General features: G+C 37.1%; 1 protein-coding gene and 1 pseudogene across 2 annotated transcripts; one reads left to right on the forward strand and one right to left on the reverse strand.

The window, feature by feature from the left end:
- The first annotated feature begins 9,867 nt into the window (after nt 1-9,867).
- LOC104607048 (importin subunit alpha-4-like) lies at nt 9,868-16,961 on the forward strand. The gene is made up of 11 exons (XM_088901658.1): nt 9,868-9,924; nt 10,021-10,313; nt 10,910-11,006; nt 11,102-11,193; nt 11,295-11,426; nt 11,539-11,724; nt 11,829-11,992; nt 12,193-12,271; nt 15,427-15,555; nt 15,971-16,098; nt 16,409-16,961. Exons 2-11 carry the CDS (start codon nt 10,098-10,100, stop codon nt 16,785-16,787), a joined length of 1,602 nt encoding a protein of 533 aa, XP_088757784.1. The 5' UTR covers nt 9,868-9,924; nt 10,021-10,097; the 3' UTR covers nt 16,788-16,961.
- LOC104607200 (pentatricopeptide repeat-containing protein At2g21090 pseudogene) lies at nt 16,409-20,310 on the reverse strand (annotated as a pseudogene). The gene has a single exon (XR_016084275.1). The product of XR_016084275.1 is annotated as a pentatricopeptide repeat-containing protein At2g21090 pseudogene (transcript).
- Between the last annotated feature and the right edge of the window lie 1,393 nt (nt 20,311-21,703).

Below are 21,703 nucleotides of genomic sequence, written 5' to 3' on the forward strand. Positions count from 1 at the left end.
CAAATTTGAATGGACCCGGCCTAAAGTCCATACCCAAAATAGTGTACAATTGGGTCGGAAGGCCGGCCCATGAAGCAGATTAGGTGAGAAACAGTTTTGCTTGGGAGAAGATGGCAACTCAAAAATTGGAAGGTTGTTATTATCCAACAAAAAAGGAACTCACTTCTGTCACTGCGGTCTGCTCCCAATTATAATGGTGAAGTAACTGTCAATTATCATGGTGATCCAAACAGACCACAGATCTGCTGCTGAAGCTTCCCCATCACCATCCAAACATGGTGCTCACCGTGAATGGATAAGAAAGTATCCATGGATACACTTACAGCTGCAAATGTCGATTATCAAACTGCTGCCTCAGTCAGTTATAGTAAAGCGTAATTGCCAGGCAAAATTTATGAAAAGTCTATATTTTCTTCTTCCTCGATGCTTAATTGCGGCCATCGCTAATTTGAAATGGGATTATTTAGAAAGGTGATATTTGGTAAGTCTTTATTATGGATGGCCACGAGTTGAGTCTTTAATGAGCTATTCGAGTTTGGTTCGTGAAAAGTTTGGTTTGGTTCGGTTTAAATCGAGTTTTGAGTTGAATTTGAAATCGATATATAAGCTTGTTTGCTAATCGAGTCAAGTTCAAGCCTAGTGAAACTTATCTCGCGAGCTTAGTATTAAATAAATAATTTTTATTATATATATACATACATATATATATAATAAAATTTTTATTTTTTATGTATAATAGTAAATAATTTTTATAATTCTTATTTTTTGTCTAAAAATAAAAATAATAATTTTATACATATAATTTTTATTTTTCAAAAAAACTTGGCTTATAGTTGAACTTGAACCGAGCCAAGCTCGAACTTACAAGCTATGAACCAAGCCGAGCTCAAGCTCAAGCTCAAGTCTCTAGCTCGAGTCGAGCCTGATATTATTCTTGTGAGACAAGCTCAAATATCCAAGTATTTAGCTTGGCTCGGCTCGACTTGAATCCACCTCTAGTCTTTCTTTGCACTTTTCTGAGCTGCAATAAGCTTGAAAGACTGAAAATCGGTCCTTTTGTATCTGATAACCAAAAGCTGGAAAGATAAGAAGACGTGTGTGCGGAAAGACCCGAAAAAGACCAAATATGCCAAATTTCATGATCATTGTGATAGATAGCCTCCAAACATGTTTTCAAAAGCTTGATAAACCGAGCCTTTTACCAAATAGTCTTTGTCTTTAAAGACAATCCCCCAAAAGCTTATGTTTTTTTGGCCAGTAAAATTATTAAAAGATTCTTCTAAAAATACTTGCCAAATGGCGCCATTACTGTCTTCTATTCCTTGCTGAAGCACGGAGCAATCTTAATCAAGGATCGAAATTTCGCAATGAACTGTTGATACAATATTATTATCACAGAGTAATCTTAATCAAGGACCGAATTTCGCAATGAACTGTTGATACAATATTATTATCACAGAGTAATCTTAATCAAGGACCGAAAATCAGTGAGCTATTGCTAGGGCTTTGGGATACCGACCCTTTTGAATAGATTTAATATATATATACGGTAAAAAATCAGGCCGATACGCTCCATCCACTTTAAGCAAGCTGGTGTACAGCCATATCTTTAAGCAAGGTTGCTTTACTCACCCTCTCCAAAGTCTAATCTTTTCATGAATTCTTCTCTGCTGAGAACTCATCATTTAAAGCCTGCAATTAAACGGGTTTGAACCAATTAAAAGCCCCTTTTACCTCCACCTACCTATATCAATCCATTGAATTTTTTTTTTCTCCTTGAATGAGCACCCCACTGATTATATTGAGACTTAAAATATTTTTTCAGGCTCATACTCAACCTGATTTTATGTAGTGGTCAAGGGCTCTTTCGAATAAAGGAAATAAACTCCAATCCATCTACTTATCTATATATCAAGTTACCTTGTACAAAGTGGGATTATGCAATTTGAACGTATCCTGAATTCCTGATTTGTTAAAGACAGTTTTATCAATCCTTCATAATAGTATTATATTGTACTTGATTTACCTCTTAGGGTTCCATTTGGAAAGAGTACAATACAAATATATATAATATAAAACCTTTTATATATATATATATGATATTTTTAAAACAGTACATATTTGTATTTATACTCTTTCCAAACTGATCCTAAATTTCATATAATATTGCCCTTAAGTAGGCAGTTTCATTATTGATCAATTCCCATGTCTATGCTATACATATGTATAAAATAAATGTTGAAGGTATAAATTTGTCAATTGTATGATTAGTTTGAGTGTTGTTTTATTTCTATAGTGATTGTAACCTTATAACATTTTGGTAAGAATTGCTAGAACTAATCCTCAATCCTCATCAGGTAATACAAAATTGCAAAACTCATGATGCAAAATGTTTGTTTTCCTGTTGAATTCATTATTTGGTTAGCTATGTCCTATGTGAGTTAAGGGAAAGGGGGAAAAGTCAACCTTTTTGAGATTTATACAATGAAAACCTGATGATTTTGTTCTGGACTCTATAGCTAGCTTGCTTATATGAAAAAAAGGGTTTTCTCCCATTAGGGTTGTTGCTTGGATTTATTCCTTATATTCTTATAATAGATGGCACCTGCAATAAGGTGGTTAACACTTAATAACTTTTTCAGTAAGTTATTTATACATACATACATACATACATACATACATACATACATACATACATACATATTTACTTATGTGATCAAAGGCTCAAACAAGTCTAATTGTTCCTTTTTTTTCTTTATTACCTGTTTGAAGGGTGATTGCCTTGGCGGCAAAGTAAATTTTCATGGGTGGCCGATGCATCATTAAATCCATGGTGCACATGCACTTATCAATGACCACTATATTATTCTTGCAGCCTTTCCCTTCTCCCCTTTTCTCTTTCCAAGCTTGGCTGATAGATTTGTAAAAATGGTTTATTTAGGCTGTGTTTGGTTTATCAGAAAATAAGAGAAACATGAAGTAGAAGGGAAGTTATTTAAAAATTTTCATAAAATTAATTCATTAAAACACAGCCTTGCGTTATTCAAAAGTCTTCACGCTTAGGTCAAGATAAAGGGTCCATATAATTGGCCTAGTTGTTGCTACATCTCATTATAGGCCTTTTTCATGCAGTAAAAGCCAGCTGAATGAATCCCTCGTGGCAATAAAAGTGCAAATTGGTGTAGACATAGGCGTGGATCACCATGGCCACACATCATTACCACCCCACAACAGAGGGGATCCGGTGGGAAAAAAAACTGACATCAGAAAATTATAAGAGCGACCAAAAGGAATCATGCCTAAAGCTTGAATCTCCTATCCACGAACTGTTACTAAGACACACATCTTGATAAGAAAAATAAGGGACTTTTATGGCAAAACCAAGCCTCCTCAGGAAGTTTACAACATTCTAACACTCTCACCGTGACGGATATGACAAAAGAGAAACTGACCCAAGGTCTCAAGACAAATTCAGAATGTCACAAGTGATATGGCAATGTTTGGAATCAATGTTTTTTTCAAATAAATGTTCTTTGAAAAAATAGTGCTGAATTGGCATACTGTTTTGTTTTCTAATGTTTTTTTTTTTTTTTTGAACTATTATTGCCACATTGGCACTTTTTCTCATCCCATCACCATAATGGAAATTTTCTTAAATTATCCTCACTGTAACTCTACCCTTATTATTTAATTATTATCTTACAGTATCCTACTATTTCTGATAATTATCATCGTTTTTAAATTGTAACGAAAATAATGAAATATCAATCATCCATCTTTCCTCAAACGTCACAACTCACGTGCTGAACTGGATACCTAGAGACCCACTCGGTCCTTGCAACAGGTAGAGGAACACAGCTTGCTGAGCGGCGATGATTCCCCTGTAGAGAGGCGATACAAACGATGGTTTCTCTCTAAACCCCCTTGTAGGGTTCAGCGACAATTGAGAATCATCTTCACGCAGGGTGGACTCCGGAGATTTAGTGGACGGCAAAGCAAGGCGAACGTAGGGCGGAGTCAGGTGGACTCGGTGGCTCCATCTTCACGTAGGGTGAATGTAGCTTGCCTTTTTTGGATTCCTAGCTCAGAAAGGCAGATGACAACCGAATGGACGACAAAGCCGAACCGTATTCACTGTAGCCTTGTCTTTGCGTAGGCGGAGGTGATGGTGGTTCCAACCGAGACTCCCTCCATTCACAGACAGCCCTCTTTTTGCTCGAGGTCTTTTCACTCGTCTTCGTTGGAGAGCAAGATGAGCTGAAGCAGGTTCTTGTCGGAGAGCAGGATGAGGCGGTGAAGCAAGACGAAACTGCTTGGCCGTCTAGCAGTACGTCTCCTTCGAAAATACCGGATGCTGATACCTATACAATTTCCTCGACGTCCAACTCGTCCCACCTGCCTTCTCTCAAAACCGATTCGATCCACTCATCTAGGTGTCCTCCCCTTCTGCCACCGGAATCTAACTCCTTGAGAAATAAGAAGACGGTTGAGCAACAATAGATCCATTTCCGGCCTCCTCTTGTTTTTTCATCAAACCAACCTCCCGGCCAAGCTCTCTGGTTTTCTTGATCAATAAACCCTCCCTCACCATCACCTTAAGCATCAGAGGAATAAGCACAATGAGGTAATGGAAGTGGCGTACTGGCGTAGGAAACGAGAGCAGTGAGGATTTTGAGAACGGTTAAAGCGTTGGGGTTTCCACTATAGAAGGACCCTCTCACATGATGTCCTCAGCCTCCTCAGAGCTTTGGGGTTTCCACTGATGCTGTGCTTCCTCTTGAACTCTTGAACGAAATGGTTCACCATTTGGTTATCAAAAAGTACTCCTCTCCAAGGCGAGTATCTCCAATAGTGGCCTTCACCTCAAAGATAAAATGTACCAAGCTTGGGGAAAGCAGGTCAAATCCCGTTCAGACTACTGACCCGGTAAGAATGTAGGCATGAGCTTGTTGGGGTTGTAAGAAAGGAGATGTGGTTGGGTTTAAATGGTTCAAAACGAATGGGAAGGAGAGAGAGAGGGGGGCAAAGAGTAACATGACAAAGGCAACCAATTCTTTCCTCCTCTCTCCATTTGTTTTCTCTAAAACAATCCCTTCCGCTTCCCTCTCCCTCTCGTCTTAGTCTCAAGACATCCAACTTGAAATAACAATGTCAAATTTGAAGAAGAAGAAGAACAGGAAGAAAGAGAAAGATGGTGGGAAGAGAGAGAGAGAGGTTGGAGGAGGTAGGGGCTGCGGGGTGAGAGGAAGGAGACAAGGGTAATATTGGATTTTAAAAAAAATTTAAATGTCACTGATGTCACGTGTGCGGATTTTGACAAAACATCAGTAAACGTTGACAATAGGAGTAGAGTTAGCCAATTGTCAAAAAAAAAACTTAGGAATACTCTACGACAATAATTAAACAATAAGAGTATAGTTTGTCAATTAGCTAAGGGTTTCTAAATAAACGCAACTTTTTGGCTTGAATATCAATAAAAGATAATATTTTTATAAAATAACCAAAATAAGGTATTTTTTTTTTGAAAAATATAAAGGAAAGGCAATGACATTGTTCATCGTCTTCCTCTACCTTTGTATTTTTTGGTTGTTCTGACTATTATAATGGATTGAAAATTTGTAGAAGCATCATCAGCTACTGGCTTCGGTTATGCTCTGTAAGGAGGGCCTCCATGGTCTTGACTTTGCACTTGCAGAAGTAGATGTGGATGGCGTAAATGCTGTCCCTGTTCTTGGTCGGTGTCTTTCATGTCTAGCTGTCTGACTAATATTCTGTAAATCGCTCTTCCTTTCTCTTATTTCAGATCCTAAACCGTGCAAGTTTGAGTTTGTCGTTCTTGGTTGCCTTTGGACGGATTCCGTCTGGCTCTTTTTCATGTTTGCATACCTTTTAGCCCAGAGCCCTTTCATAACCTCTTCAGAGGTGATGAGTCTATAGGCTTGACCAAGAACAAGAGTATTAGTAGGGCGGAGTACTTTAACACGCGTAATATGGATGGCATCGTCACTCTTCTCCTCCTTCTTTGGGAGACACAGTGTGACTATGAGAGTGACGTAGTGACCTAGGTTCGTTCTCATGACCTCACTAGCGGTCACTGACCAATACAATCTCTCTACTCTCCCACCAGGATGTTGTATAACCAATGTTGTTGCATCTATAGCCTAGCAATTCCCCATCTCTCTCTATCTCTGAATCTTTCAAACACACAAGCTCGCGTAGAAGAATAAGAAGAAGAGGAGGAAGAAAGAAGATAGGCGGGGAGGGTAAGGCTGAGAGTGGAAAAAGGACGTCGAACAGTGTCATTGCCCTTCCTTGATATTTTTCAAAAAAAGTTACCTTATTTTGGTTATTTTATAAAAATATGATCTTTTATTCATATTTAGGGTAAAAAGTTGCCCTTATCTGCTAGAAACCCATTAGCTAAATAGTAGGGGTAGTTTAAGAAATTTTCCTTTGTGCTAACAATAGTAAAAAAAAGGGATTGTAGTTGATAAGGGCAACTTTTGGGCCCTAATATCAATAAAAATAATCTTTTTAACATAATTATTAAAATAGGCTAACTTTTTTTTTAAAATATCAAATAGGGGTAGAAACACTATTCACCTCCTTCCTCCTTCAAACCACCGAACAAATCTCCCCCAAGGTTAATAAATATTGATTACAAATCTCTACTTTTTTATTCACCCTTATAGTTGCTAGCTTGCTGCAAGCAAAAATGGTGAAGCCCACTCTTGCATTTTTGCATTTCATTATGTATATTTCGCTTATCCACTTAGCATACTCATAGACCTCTTCCAATCCCGATTTCCATGCTTTAATGGTGTTCAAAACTGCTTCAAATGCCTCTAACAGACTTAGTAGTTGGAACCAAACCGCCGATTTGTGTACTTGGTACGGTGTTCCATGTATTCTTTTAATTGCTTTAGAAGAATAACTCATAGCAGTTCTACTTTGAGTTTGGAACAACTTAGATGTAGAGAAGAAGAAGAAGAAGAAGAAGAAGAAGAAGGAAAAGAGAATGAGAAAGAGATTGGAGGTGGGGAAATTTGTTCGGCAGTCTGGAGGAAGAAGAAGATGAACATTGTTTCTGCCCCTATTTGATATTAAAAAAAAAGTTAGCCTATTCTACAAATTATGTTAAAAAGATTATTTTTATTGATATTAGGGCCCAAAAGTTGCCCTTATTAGATAGAGTCCCCAAAAAAAGGAGAAAAACCAACTGAGGATAGCCCAATTGGTGCACGGATGAGTTGTTCCAACGGTGGTGTGGTTTCGAATCTCGCTATTATCATCTCTATAAGAAAAGAGCGGTTGATGTGATGTTGTACTATTCACTTAAAAGAGTAATAACTTCTATAGGGTGTTAGACAACGATAATAATAAAAAATGGGAGAAAACACCAAAAGAAGACATCTTTTCATACCACACATTTTCCCATTTTCAATACATGGTTTGAGAAAAGTTTTTCCAAAAAAAAACATTTTAACCAAATATCAAACTTGGTCTGAAAAAACGGATTTGATGAGGGATACTATTTAAAAAAACAACATCGATTATAGTGGGGTAAGCTTATAACTATGCCAATACAACATTCCATGAATACATGCTCCGATGAGTAGTCAAACTTGAAAGTTACATCGAAAAGCTGAAGCATAACTAATTTAAAAGGCCCATTCAAACAACCTTTATAGCCTCGCATTGGAATATCTCTCCATGAAATAAAACACATAAATATAAATATAGAGATATTCAAAGGATGTTAGAACTGATCTTGCACATCGAATGAAGGCAAATGGTTATGTTCATCATCATAATTGATGGTGTGCGATCTGGTCACTCCTAGCTGGAAGTGGCTGAGCTCCTAGCTGGCGACGGAAGAGAGACACCTGTGAAGAAGAAGATGAAGGATCCCGAGGGGCTCACCCGGCGGGAACACTCCGATGGTTAAGTTAGTAACTTGAACTGAAAGCTGTGAGAGAAAGAGAGAGAGAGATGTAGATAAATCAAAGAGCTAGAGTGATGATCACGCAATACCTTCGCCCCTGGGGGTCGGGGTCCTTATATACTGGTCTTCTAACATGTCAGGTGTAACTGCCTTCGAATCCCTGCTACGGCGATCTGCTGTCAAATAACGGCTTGGAGTGGCTGGCCGTTATTTGTCAGAGCTGTGCTGGCGGGCAAAGGTGATCGTTGTAGAGTACGGTCCTGCCAGACAAGAAACAACCTCCAGGGTTGGCAGGCACGACGCCGCCAGGCGAGAGACGTGGGTGTAGTCTCCAGGTTTGGCAGGTACGGTTGTTAGGCAGAAAATCCCCTATGATACGCCGAGCTGCTCTGCAGCGAGCTACCTTACACCGAGCTACTGGTGATGCGCCGAGGTGCTTCTCCCGATGTAGGTCTCCGAGGTAGCCTACTTAAGTTTAGGCAAGAGCGAGCTTATCCTAATTAGGGAGGCTGACGAGCTTAACCCGAGGTGTCTTCAGCTCGGGATGCTTCCTACTTGGGAGAGCCTTAGCTCGGGGTGCTCCCTACTTGGGAGAGTCTTAGTTCGGGGTGCTCTCTAGTTGGGAGTCTTAGTTCGGGGTATCGGAGTACCATCTTATAGCGAGCTGCCATTTGCGGCGAGCTGTCAGGGTTATAGTGAGCTCGTTACGCTGAGTTGTAACGAGCTCGTTATACTGAGTTGTTACTTATGTCGAGTCATGTCCACGTGTCCCCTTATCATGAGGTCGGGCCAAATCACTCTCCATCAATAATCAAATAAATAAGGAGGTGAAGATCCATGAACACACCCAAAAAGCAAAAGAAAAGGCCTGAATGTGAGGACAAAGGGGCCGATGATCCAAACTGTCCTAGCAAACTTGCAACTTAATTAAATAGATGATTTCTTGCTTTCGCACTTCATTTAAGTATTAGGTTCAGTTTGGAAGGAGTACAAATATAAATTTATAGAGTACAAAACCTTGTATTTTGTATTAATTTGTATGTATTTGCACTGCATATATTTTGCATTTGTACTGTTATCTCATTTATTCCATCGTATTTGTAAGGCCCAAATGAGTCATATAATTAGTTATACTTATACACCACCCAATTCATGTTTTTATTTATGAATTTTTTTAAGATGATGAAACCCAATTTAGTTTTGTGATCATAACATGAATCTTTGGGGTTATTGGGTTATATACACAAACTCACAAAGTGAAAAAAATAAAAAAAAACATAAAGAAAAAGGTTAAAATACTTAAGCTATTCCTATATTTTAGAAAATATCTTACTATTTAAAAGTATTCTCAAGTATTTTAGCATCGGTTAAGTAAAAACAGTGTGCCTAATTCCATGCAAAAATTGATTTCAATAGTTATTTCGGCTATTTCAAAATTATGTCGCCTATTCAACACCTAAAGGAAATTTGCATCATTTTACATGTCATGTATTGTTGATTAACAATTTTAGACTAAATTGATAGTTTTTAGAGAATTCAAATACTGCAGTGATATGTTTTTTCAAGTACTAAATTGAGAGACTAGCCCAAAGCACAATGGGGTTTGGGTTAATTCCTTCCTTTGCATAAAAAAATATTAATATACAATTTATCAAAAAGAAAAAAAAAACTAGATAAGGAAGAAAGGACAAATTTGGTCTATTTATGGGCCCATCCCTCCATCCCTAGCATCTGTAATTCTGTACCATCCAAACGCGTGCACCATGGAATTTGGGATCCTTTGCAGCTTGCAGGTAACGGCCGACGGCGTATGAATTGATTCAATCAAAATCTATTTTTTTTTAATGTACCAAAAAATATCAATTTATTTTTATTTTATTTTGATTGAACTACCATTCTACCAAATCTAAGGGGCATTGTGGTAAATTAAAACGGCAACTGCAAATGGGCCGGACTCCGGAGCCCGGGGGAGGAGCAAGGTTTGGCTGAGCAGTAATTTTAATTTCACACTTGCCTAGTTGCCCACTTACAAATTCATCACTCAATCATTTCCCTCTCTTCTTCTACACCAACAGACAATCGACTCTCTCGTTTCTTTGAGGGATTTTTACAAATACGGAGTAATCGAGAGAGAGAGAGAGATCAAGTGACAATGTCTCTTCGACCCAATTCTCGAACCGAAGTTCGCAAGAAATCCTACAAAACTGGTGTCGATGGAGACGAGGCTCGGCGGAGGAGAGAAGACAATCTCGTTGAGATCAGAAAAAACAAACGGGAGGACAATCTCCTCAAGAAGCGTAGAGAAGGGTTTCTTCAAGCCCAGCAACCCACCGAGCTTTCTCAAGCCGCCCCGGGGATCGAGAAAAAGGTATCCCCTATTTGTGTTCAAAAACTCGGTAACTGTTTGTTTATCGATGGTTGGTGTTTTAATCTTTCCGATTTTACATCTTCTTACAATGTTTCCTGGTTCTGCATTTGTTGGTGCTGTATTTATTTTATTTTTACTTCTATGTTTTTTGTTGTGCGTTCTGGAGTCGATGTGTTATTTGGGAAATGTATGACTTCTTCTCTTTTTTCCTCTACCAATTGTTTCTTTTATTTCTAAGGATAGAGAAGAATTGAAGCTTTAAAAAAGAAAGAACCATCTTATAAGAAATACCCGACTTGCATGTGTATTTTCTAAATCTCATTGAGAATCTTTATTTTTTTTTCAAAATTTTATTTTTAGTATTTTTTCAAATTTCATTTTTTATAATCAAATGTAAGAGGGAAAAGAAGGTAAAGTCAACAATGAGAATTCATTCTTCTCCTAAACCCTCAGGGAAGTTAGTAGTATCCTATTCTACTTCTGAGAAGTAACAGTATACATTGCATCCAAAATGAGAGATATCCTTCACTTCCTACTCTTGTTTTAATTAGCTATATTGTTGGCACTCATTTCTGGCTCTTGGTGTTCTCTGACAGTTGGAAAGTCTTCCTTTAATGGTACAAGGAGTATGGTCAGATAATCCTGCTTCACAATTGGAAGCAACCACTCAATTCAGAAAACTTTTGTCAATCGGTATATTTGCAGTTTAACAAATTGGAAATTTGGCTTTTTTTTCCTTGCTGTTTATCTGATTATTTTGTTGAATTTTGGTTCACATATTTATGCAGAGCGTAGCCCTCCTATTGAAGAAGTAATCAAAGCAGGTGTTGTCCCCCGATTTGTTGAATTTCTTGGAAGGCATGATCTGCCTCAACTACAGGTGTGAACTATTTGTAACCACCCTTCTTCTTTCAACTGTGTATTTTATGCAAGGGACTGTATTCTAACCATTTTTAGATCTGATTAAACCTTTTTGTGCAGTTTGAGGCAGCATGGGCTTTGACCAATATTGCATCTGGGACATCAGAACATACACGTGTTGTCATTGACCATGGTGCTGTTCCTAAATTTGTGCAGCTTCTTAGCTCTTCAAGTGATGACGTTCGTGAACAGGTTGATTTTAGGCTCCTTCATTTTTGGTCCTTGTGTTGGACTACTTGCGTTATGTATATATGTCTATATTTGTAAATATAACAGATATTCCTACCATCATTCTCTTGAACAGGCTGTATGGGCTTTAGGTAATGTAGCAGGAGACTCACCTCAATGTAGGGATCTTGTTCTTGGTCATGGTGCACTCATGCCATTACTGGCTCAGTTAAATGAACACTCAAAGCTATCTATGCTGCGGAATGCTACCTGGACTTTATCCAACTTCTGTCGTGGAAAGCCACCGGCACCATTTGACCAGGTGGGGTATTTGTAGGATTAATTAATTCTGCTAGGACTAGTTTTCCATAATCTCTCAAATATTCATATACATGCTAATTTACTCTCTCAATTTCCCTTTACCAGGTTAAGCCTGCATTGCCAGCCCTTCAGCACCTTATTCACTTGACTGATGAAGAAGTTCTAACAGATGCCTGTTGGGCGTTATCTTATCTTTCTGATGGCACAAATGATAAAATTCAGGCAGTAATTGAGGCAGGAGTTTGTCCACGACTTGTGGAGCTTCTCCTGTAAGATTCTATTTACGTATTTTTAAATATGTAGTTCATACTTCAGAACTGTTTTAGCTTCTTGCATGATAATTTTTGTACCCCACTCCAGAGAGCTGGTTTCGCTTCAGTTATTTATGTTATGTTTATATTCCTGAAGTACTTAAATTATTATTACTGAATAAGTTTTTTTTTTTTTTTAATTTAATTTTTCATACCAGTCATCCGTCACCTACAGTTCTCATACCTGCTCTTCGAACAGTTGGAAACATTGTCACAGGAGATGATGCTCAGACTCAGGTATCTAGTTTATGTACCCGGGATTATAATTGCTTCTTCCATTAAATAATCATAATGAATAAATTAAGAATTTAGAGATTTCTTACACACACTGGTTTTGAAAATAAATTATCATGTTTATTTATACTTATATCTAGAAGGCTTTGTAGCCCACTCCTGGATCTCAAATTATATTAGCAGATGTAGATGTTTATGGCTGTCCAGTTGCCTTGTCAATTTGTATCCATTCAGCCAGTTCAAATTCCAGATATTTGTATCTCCTCTTCTCTCTCCCCCTCCCCCCTCCCTCTCTCTAAATTTGGTGGTTCAAGTCATTTCTCTTAGCACCTGGAAATATCTTTTCCCTTGTAATTCCTTCTAAGTTTACAAAACCCTGGACGTTATAGTCATGAATGTAGGTCTAACAGAACACTTTCGTCCTTTGCTGCTTTGAAGAGTTGGATAATATTTTGGAAAATGTGAATATTAGTGTTTTGACACTATATACAAGCACATGTAGTTTTATACTCAAGACAACATCTTTTCTATGTTTTCTTTTTCTTTGTTAAAACTTCGGTGTTATACAGGAGAGTAAAAGGCTTCTAAATTGTCCTAAGCATCATACTTGTATATGGAAGCTCTTCTACAAATACCAAAAGAATATGAATATGCTTTCTTAGAATTGATTACTACTTTTAGTTCTTTAGATAAAATCACATCTAACTTGTTGAGTTGTTTCCTACAAAAATTAATTTCAAAACTAGTAAGACTAGTTTTTTTTAATGAATGAATAAAACTAGTAAGACTAGTTAAAAGCTGGATTAACCATAAAAAAGAATTTCTTGTAATTCACTTGTATGGTGTTTGTATTCTAGCCATAACTTCCTCAGTCATGTCAAAATTGAATGATTTCCAGCTCATTGGACTGACACAATAGTATACCTGAGAGACTAAAAAATCAATGTGGCTTGTCACGTTTTAATAATGTTCAAAATATAGAAAGAAAGAAAAAACTCCAGCACTGATGTAGCAATGAGCTTGAGTCAGGTCAAGTTGAGGTCTGGTTAGCTGGTCCATGATAACGCGTATGAGCTGTTTTGCCCAGTTGGCATGTGGGTATTTAGAAGTGGTCTGTACCAAGTTTCGCCTTGGAGCTTATGAGTTGCAATATTTTTCTTTGATTGTGGTGATATAACAAGATGATTGTGGCCATGGAATTGAGAAAACCTGAGAGACAGAATCTTAATCTCTGTTTTTTTTTTCTGTTTTTTTGATAATTGGAGAACCTTAACCATATAGGCTAAACTATTTAAACTTTATACATAATAAATACAGCCCACAATATCAAAAAAATTACCCATTCAGCATTAAATTCAAGGATAGCTCATCACAACATGGTAACAAGTTGGGTGAGCCATACTTAGGTTCAGGTGGCACACACACACACACCAGCCTGTGATCTTTGCAGCCCAGATGACAAACACTTTGAACAACAGAGAACCTTAATCTCTGTTGTTCAAAGTGTTTGTCATCTGGGCTGCAAAGATCACGAGCTGGTGTGTGTGTGTGTCTCACTTGACCTAATTATGGCTCACCCAATTTGTTACCATGTTGTGATAAACGAGCCTTGAATTTAATGCTGAATGGGTAATTTTTTGATATTGTGGGCTGTATCTATTATGTACAAATTGTAAAGTTTAAATAGTTTAGCCTATATGGAGCTTGAACATATAAGGCTACAACCTGTGTTAATAACAAGATGCTCTAGCCAATTAAGTTAATAAGCTTTTTTGAAATATCTTACTTATTTCAGAATTTGGATTTGCATATTCTTGTGTTTCAAGTTTTCTTTTGATTTCAAAAAGTGGCAGTTTGCTTCAGTCAACTGCAGACCTTGCTTTGTGCCTCAGTTTGAACTTTAATTGTGCTTCGTGCTTTTCAAATACTATGACCATATTGGAGGAAGGTTTTCCTCTTTCCTTGCAAGAACCGGAGTTCGGATTATGAGATGCCTACTACAGATCTTTTCTTTTAAAATTTTATTAGTCCTTTTACTTTTAATGGAGGGGTGTACTTTCTTTTATTGCTGACTGAGTGGGGAATGCTCTGCTACCTTGATTTTTTAAGCCACATTTGGGAGTGCTTCTCTAATGGGTATTCTTTTTGTGCTACTCATTCATAAAAAATGGGTTTTTGTTCTTTTCATGTTGGAGAAGCCAAAAGCCAGTAAAAAAATTGTTTGGTGAAAAAGCCCAAAATGGGCTTTTTGCATAAAAAAAGCCCATTTGTAAAGCAGGGAAAAAACCTCCATTTAGCCTTTTATGAAAAAGCTAGTTGAACAAAAATACTGGTGACCAGCCAAACACTAAGAAATAAGAAAGTACTTTTTCAAAAAACCCATTTCAAAAAGTGGCTTTTTCAGAAGCCCATTTAGGCCAAAAAGCACTCCCAAATGTGCATTTAACAATGTCTTGCTGTCAGGCCATACACTAACATGTATGTAAAATCCTCCATTTTTCTTGTTCTAATGAACCTTGAAGGAGTGAAGTGAGGGGAATTCTTGAGGAAATATGCTGGCTTCTTTATTCAATGGCTTTTTGAATACTTAGTGGAAATTAGAATTTTCTGTAAATTTACTTTAGATCAGGAACCTGTAATTTGATTTGCAATCAACAAGTGAATGAAAGCAACATTGGAATTCTGGAAGAAACTGATCTGCTTGCAATACATATTTGAACAATGACAAGAGTCAGCTTTAGGGCATCCTGGTTGGAAGAGGGTACACCACTAACATGTGTGAGGAAATTGCAACTAATGGAAATTTTCTAACAAGGAAAAACTCCCTCATGGGCTCCAGTATGGGCCCAGAGCCTTGGTTCTCTTATCACAACACAAAAATAAACTAATGTCTTGGGAAGATCCAATAAGGTAACATTGCTCTCTAGTGAATATCAAGACTGTTATTGGTGATTGAAATTTGCTTAGAAATGAAGCTTTATGTATTTGCTCCCTTCCATTGAATTCTGTTACTTATGAATGTGTGTGTGCTTGCACTTGCACACATACACAGAGGATATATTTATACAGGCACAGACATATGTGCATATATTAGTTCTTGTGCATTTATTGTGTACTCTCTGTTGATGTGAAAATAATTTGTGAATTATGTTGTTCAGTATGTAATTGAAAACCAAGTCCTACCCTGTCTCTATCAACTTCTCACACAAAATCACAAAAAAAGCATCAAGAAGGAAGCATGTTGGACAATCTCAAATATCACTGCAGGGAACCGAGGTCAGATACAGGTAAATTCTTGTCATTTGTGCATTTTAATCTAATGATGATTCTACAATGAGGAGTTCCATTAATTAGGATATTGGGGAGCCCATGGCAATTATTTGGTAGTTTCTGCCATATGAGCAATGTTTTATCATAACAATTATTTGGTGCAACGGTTGGGTTGCTCCATTGTGACCTGGGTGACCAGGGTTCAAATCTTGGAAACAGCCTCTCTGTATGCGCAGGGGAAGGCTGCATACATCTGTCCCTCCCCAGACCCCCACATTGGTGGGAGCCTCGTGCACTGGGATGCCCTAATTTTAAGCTATATTAGCTATACAATAACTCAATAAGGTAGTGATCATCTTTCTTTTTACTTATCTCATTTATCATCAATAGTAGGATGGCATTCAAATTTATCTGCCTTGTCTTGTGTAATAGGCTGTTATTGATGCCAATATCATCTTCCCTTTAGTGCAACTACTTCAACATGCAGAGTTTGAAATCAAGAAGGAGGCTGCATGGGCCATCTCAAATGCTACCTCTGGGGGGACCCATGAACAGATCCAGTATGATTCTTTTTGTACCCAACTTTTTCTTTGATATAATTTTGCTTTCTTGATGGGTGCATATAACATAAAGAGAAAAATGATGTAGATTTCTTTGCTACTCATCAAAAAATATTGTTTTCTTTGCTGTTATTACTATTATTGTGGTGGGCAAAGAGAAACTTTGTGGTCAAATTTAAATACTAGAAATTTAGGTATTCATTGGATACAAGGGGCCACCATTGGTGCTGCTATTGTTGTCATGCTATATATTTACTCAGATTTTGATTACTGATTAATACTTCTTTCTTTTTTTTTTTAAATTTTGCAGATATCTGGTTAGCCAAGGCTGCATCAAGCCACTTTGTGATCTTCTAGTCTGCCCAGATCCAAGAATTGTAACTGTGTGCCTTGAGGGCCTTGAGAATATTTTAAAGGTGGGTGAGGCTGACAAAGAGTTGGGAAAGACTGGTGGGGTGAATATGTATGCACAGATGATTGATGAATGTGAGGGATTGGACAAAATTGAGAATCTGCAGAACCATGACAACAATGAGATTTATGAGAAGGCGATGAAGATATTGGAGAGATACTGGGTTGATGAAGAAGAGGAAGAACAGAATCTTCAAGATGGGGAAATTACCCAACAGGGCTTTGAGTTTGGAAACAGTCAGCCCAATGTTCCCTCTGGTGGCTTCAAATTTTGTTGAAGCGGGCAACTGAGCAATAGTTAGTTCCTAATTTTTGAGATTTATAAAAACTGTAATTGTTTGTTTTGACATTGTTTTACGTTCCAAGGGTCAGTATTTTTGGTCTGACTCCTACTAGATTCATCTTGGTTGGATGTTATCAATAGTTAAAGCCTATGGTCTTTTGACTTTCTATTTTTCAGTTTTATTTTTAGTTTTGTTTTAGGTTTTAGTGGCACCAATATTTATTATGGAAGGGGTGGTCCAATGATGAACAATGTTATTAAGCTGCAAAAATAATCAGCTCCTCGTTCATCAATCATTCCTTGCATGGTAACTTGTACTTCTTTTGGAGATACCCAATTTTAAGCCATGCTGCCGTGTCTGTATATGAGAATTAATGTGGAACTGTCTTGTTTCTTTCTGCTTCCATCCACAACACGATAAAAAGAAAAAGGAAAAGAGAAAGTGTTGTATCTACAAAGAAGTTAAGTATCTGTTCCATGCCAAAGGACTAATTGTAAGCCAGAGTAAATTACTACATGTTTTTTTGTTTTTGGCAAAACTCAAGATAAACATTCATTAAGAAATTAGTTTACATCTCCATGCTGTGCTAGGGCCGAAAAAAAGGATTCTTACAACCAACTTGGTGAAGATTCAAGATATTTCATCTCTTTGCCTAGCTTTTCCTGCTATTGTATGAGCTATGATATTACATTCTCTTTTGATATATATTAATATTACTTTACAACTATCAAACAGATCGACAACATACTGAGAAGCTAACTTAGCAAAATCTGTAAAAACTTGAACTCTTCGCAGATGAAAATCTAGAGCCTTCCGCCTGTTCTGGGCCCTGAACGTTGAACCATCAATTGTTTTCCTATTGTTGCAACAACATTTTTGTTAGGAGATAATATCAAGAAGCCAACACCAGTCTGCAAACTTGAGAAGGTTCTTGCATTATGATTAGTCATGCCAGTCTTGCATTATTCAATTAAGAGCTCATAAGGTGATCTTGGGATCCATTTTACATCGAGAAAGAACTTGCCATTTCTCGTTTCCCATATTAATCTCATAAGCACAACCCATTTACCAAAAATCCATTGCAGCAAGTCTTGGTTCTACTTGAAGATTTTGAAGCCATTTATTTGCTACTTCTTGCATGGGTTGTACCTCATAAAAATCTGGGTTGAATCCAATGTTGGCTTGAATCCATACTGCTCTTGCATATGGCCTGAATCTGGATTGAATACAATGTTTCAATATACAATATACTACATGGTTGTATATTGAAAAAGAAATGTTAGGATTTACTGTTATGGGCATTAGAATTTTCTATGCGTTTCGTCATCTTAAAGGCAGAATACGCTCAATCCAACTACTCGCCTTCTGCTTTCTAGCACTCATGTCTCTCATCCTCTCTTTCGTTTCAATTACACTGCTCCATACTCCCATGTCACTATGGATTTTTGATAACATAGAATATATAGCAGGATGATCCTGTTCCAACTTATACAATTCTTCTGCAGCAAAGGCGCCAAGTTTCAAACTAGAATGCAATCCACAGGCTCCCAGTAACGCCCCCCACACAATTATATCAGGCTCAAAGGGCATCTCTTTGATCAATTTCTCTGCTTTTTCAAGCTGACCTGCTCTGCCAAACATGTCCACCATGCATGCGTAATGCTCAATCTGAGGTTGGATCCCATACTTTGCTTCCATAGACATGAAGTATCTTTCACCTTCTTCAACCAACCCTCCATGCCCACATGCTGACAATACGTTTATGAATGTAATATAATCAGGCCTCACACCACTGCTTATCATTCTCTCAAACTCCTCCAATGCTCTCGTTCCGAGACCATGTCGAGCGTAACCTCCTATGATTGAATTCCATGAGACCAAGTTCTTGTCTATCATGGAATTGAAGATACAAAATGCTGCACAGACGTCTCCGCACTTTGAATACATATCAACAAGTGAGGTTGACACGATGACATCAACTGGTAAACCAGACTTCAAGATGCTCGAATGGACTTGCTGGCCCATGAGAAGCGACGAACAACCTGCACAAGCGCTCAGAACACTAGAGATGGTGAAGTGATTCGGTCGAACACCTGAATTACGCATAAGGAGATATAGCTCTAAAGCATCTGTGTACTGGCGATTTTGCTCGTACCCACTTATCATGACGGTCCATGTAACCACATTTCTATCTGTCATTCTGTCGAAATTGAGACGAGCTTCGCTGAGCTTCTTATTGCGAATAAACCCATTAACCAGAGTAGTCCAAGAAACTACATTTCTCTCTGGCATTGCTTGGAAAGTGCTACGAGCCTCAGCTAAGCAACCCAAATCCATATAACCTGATATCAACGCGTTCCATGACGTTACGTTCTTCACGCGAATTTCGTCGAATACTCGACGTAAAGATATCGAACACCCCAAATCAGTATAACCTCCGACCAGAGCTGATCCAACGAAAACGCATGAACCAAACGCTGAACAAACTATACGAGCATGAAGTTGCGGGATCAGAAGTCGGAAACCCGTGCCACAAACGGCGCTCACTACAATCGACAATGTGAACTCGCTCGGAGCCAGTCCAACTCTTCCCATTTGTATGAAATATTGAACAACTTTTTCTGGGTCATTGGTACGTTGGAAACCCAATAACATGGTGTTCCACGAAACAACATCTCTCTTGGGCATCTGATCGAACAAATCCTGAGCAAACCGAATTTGATCGTTTTTAACATACCCAGCAATCAGCGAATTCCAAGAAATGATATTCCGGGCTTCGATATTTTGATCGAACAGGGTTCGGGCCTCATTCAGATGACCACTACGAACATATCCATTGATCATGCGATTCAGGTGGGTCGTCGCGAAAGCATAAATATAGCGAGATGACATAGACGGACTGACGGAGGGCGCCATCGTCACAGGCTCGCAGCGGAGGTCGTATGTGTATAAGTTAAAGATGGATAGACGGGAAGCTCCGTATTCCCTTAATCTAAGCCGTCAGCTTGGGACACAAGAGCCATCAGCAAAATGTCTGATTTTGGTGGGCAGTCCGGATCCAGATTTTTCCATTCGAATCCACACATTTTATCTTCTGGGTTGATCATCCACACGCTCAATGGAGGCATGGAGCATAGCTCACAGGTTGCTCACGGAAATGTCAAATAAAGGATGCTATTCTGATCATCTCATGCAATGAGCCGCATAGAATTTCAACTACATCGGACTCGGTTTTGGGTTCGGATTCATTCAAAATTTATCAGACGCTCAGCCCAACCTGATCCAAGTGTGGGGCGCAGATGTGAATTCAACCATAGCTACGTAGGGTGAGGTGAATGGAGCAAAGCGGGACTGACGTAATTCGGCCCCACTGTGAGCCTTTACGGTGTTCTTCTCTTTGCACTGATTCTTAAGTTTTGTTGGTTCAGAGTAGACCCTTCATTTTTTAAGGTGCAAAACCACTCAATAAAATGTGAAGTCTACATCAATATACTACTATTTGATTAAAATACCCTAATTTTTGAATTTGTTTATTCTATAAAAATGTAATTTGAACAATTAAATTTCTCCTTATTCAAATCCCATTCATTAATTCTTATATTTAAGATATTAACTCCTATTAATATTTGTTGATTCTAATTTTGATTAGAATATACTTACTTTTTAAATTTGGCCCGTTTTTAACTGTGAGAGCACACTGTAATTGAACTACTACATTTCTATTCAATCAATTTTATGTTATTAAGCCTTATGTTTAGTGTATTAACTCCTATTCTTTCATTTAATCCTATATTAATTAACCATATTAAAGAAAAGGAAAACTGTCTAAAACTCACCACAACTTTTCAGCATTTTTCTTAAACTCACCACAACTTTTCAAAATGTTTAAAATTCACCATGTCATTAATTTGACGGTAAACAGATTAATGGGTGTTAATATATTACCATTTTAACCTTCATAGAAAAATATAAATATATACAAAATAAATTAACAGGTGTTAATATATTATCATTTTAATATTTAGACATGAAAAAAAGGAAAATGTTCAAAAAATATTTTCAAATATAAAATACATAAAATATAAAAATTACAAAAAAATATAAAAAATTATAGAAATTGCAAGAAAAATAAAAAAATACTTTCAAATTTTAGAAACTATAGAAATTGAAAAACAAAATTAGAAAATAAAATTGTAGAAAAAACACCAAAAAATTATAGAAAAACACATAAATTACAAATAAATAACAAAAAATACAGGAAAATTTATAGATTGTAGAAAATAGACAATGTAAAAAAAAAAACAAGAAAATTGAAAAAGACCATTTTTCCTCTAACTCACCATATAAGGGTAATTTGGTCATGAAAATTGTTATTTATGATGACTTGGACACCTCTGTTAAGAAGCATTAACAGTGCACTAATGGAATGTTAGTTTTGGAAAATAAAAACTTACTGACATGGTGAGTTTTAGACATTTTGAAAAGTTGTGGTGAGTTTAAGGGAAATGTTGAAAACTCATGGTGAGTTTTAGACAATTTCCCTAAAGAAAAATAAGTGTGACAAAGAATGATTGCTTTTATTAATGATAGAAATAAAATACATATTTAAAGCCAACCTAAAAGTTGCTTTACCATTTTGTAGCAAGTCAACAATTCAACCTTTTAAGACAATGTGTAAACCCTTTGATGTTATACTTAAATAGTAATAATAATTAAAAAAAGATGAAAACTCACAAAAGTATAGAAAAACAAACAATTTTATAAAAACATTTGAGAATTCTCTAATATCATATATTCATCATATTAGACAAAAATAAATGTGACAAATAAGAATAAATTTTATAACTATATAAATATAAAAAAGTTATAAAAAAGATTTAAAAACATATTATTTACTATCATTATCATGG

The sequence above is a fragment of the Nelumbo nucifera genome, chromosome 3 (genome assembly GCF_055504915.1).
Source record: "Nelumbo nucifera cultivar China Antique chromosome 3, China Antique-T2T, whole genome shotgun sequence".
NCBI classification, from domain to species: Eukaryota; Viridiplantae; Streptophyta; class Magnoliopsida; order Proteales; family Nelumbonaceae; genus Nelumbo; species Nelumbo nucifera.

What these genes read in the sequence shown, in the direction of transcription:
- LOC104607048 (XM_088901658.1), top strand. Translation starts at nt 10,098, where the DNA reads ATGTCTCTTCGACCCAATTCTCGAACCGAAGTTCGCAAGAAATCCTAC. An exon ending in CCCCGGGGATCGAGAAAAAG is followed by an intron (nt 10,314 to 10,909) that starts GTATCCCCTATT and finishes GTTCTCTGACAG; the next exon opens with TTGGAAAGTCTTCCTTTAAT. An exon ending in ATGATCTGCCTCAACTACAG is followed by an intron (nt 11,194 to 11,294) that starts GTGTGAACTATT and finishes CTTTTTGTGCAG; the next exon opens with TTTGAGGCAGCATGGGCTTT.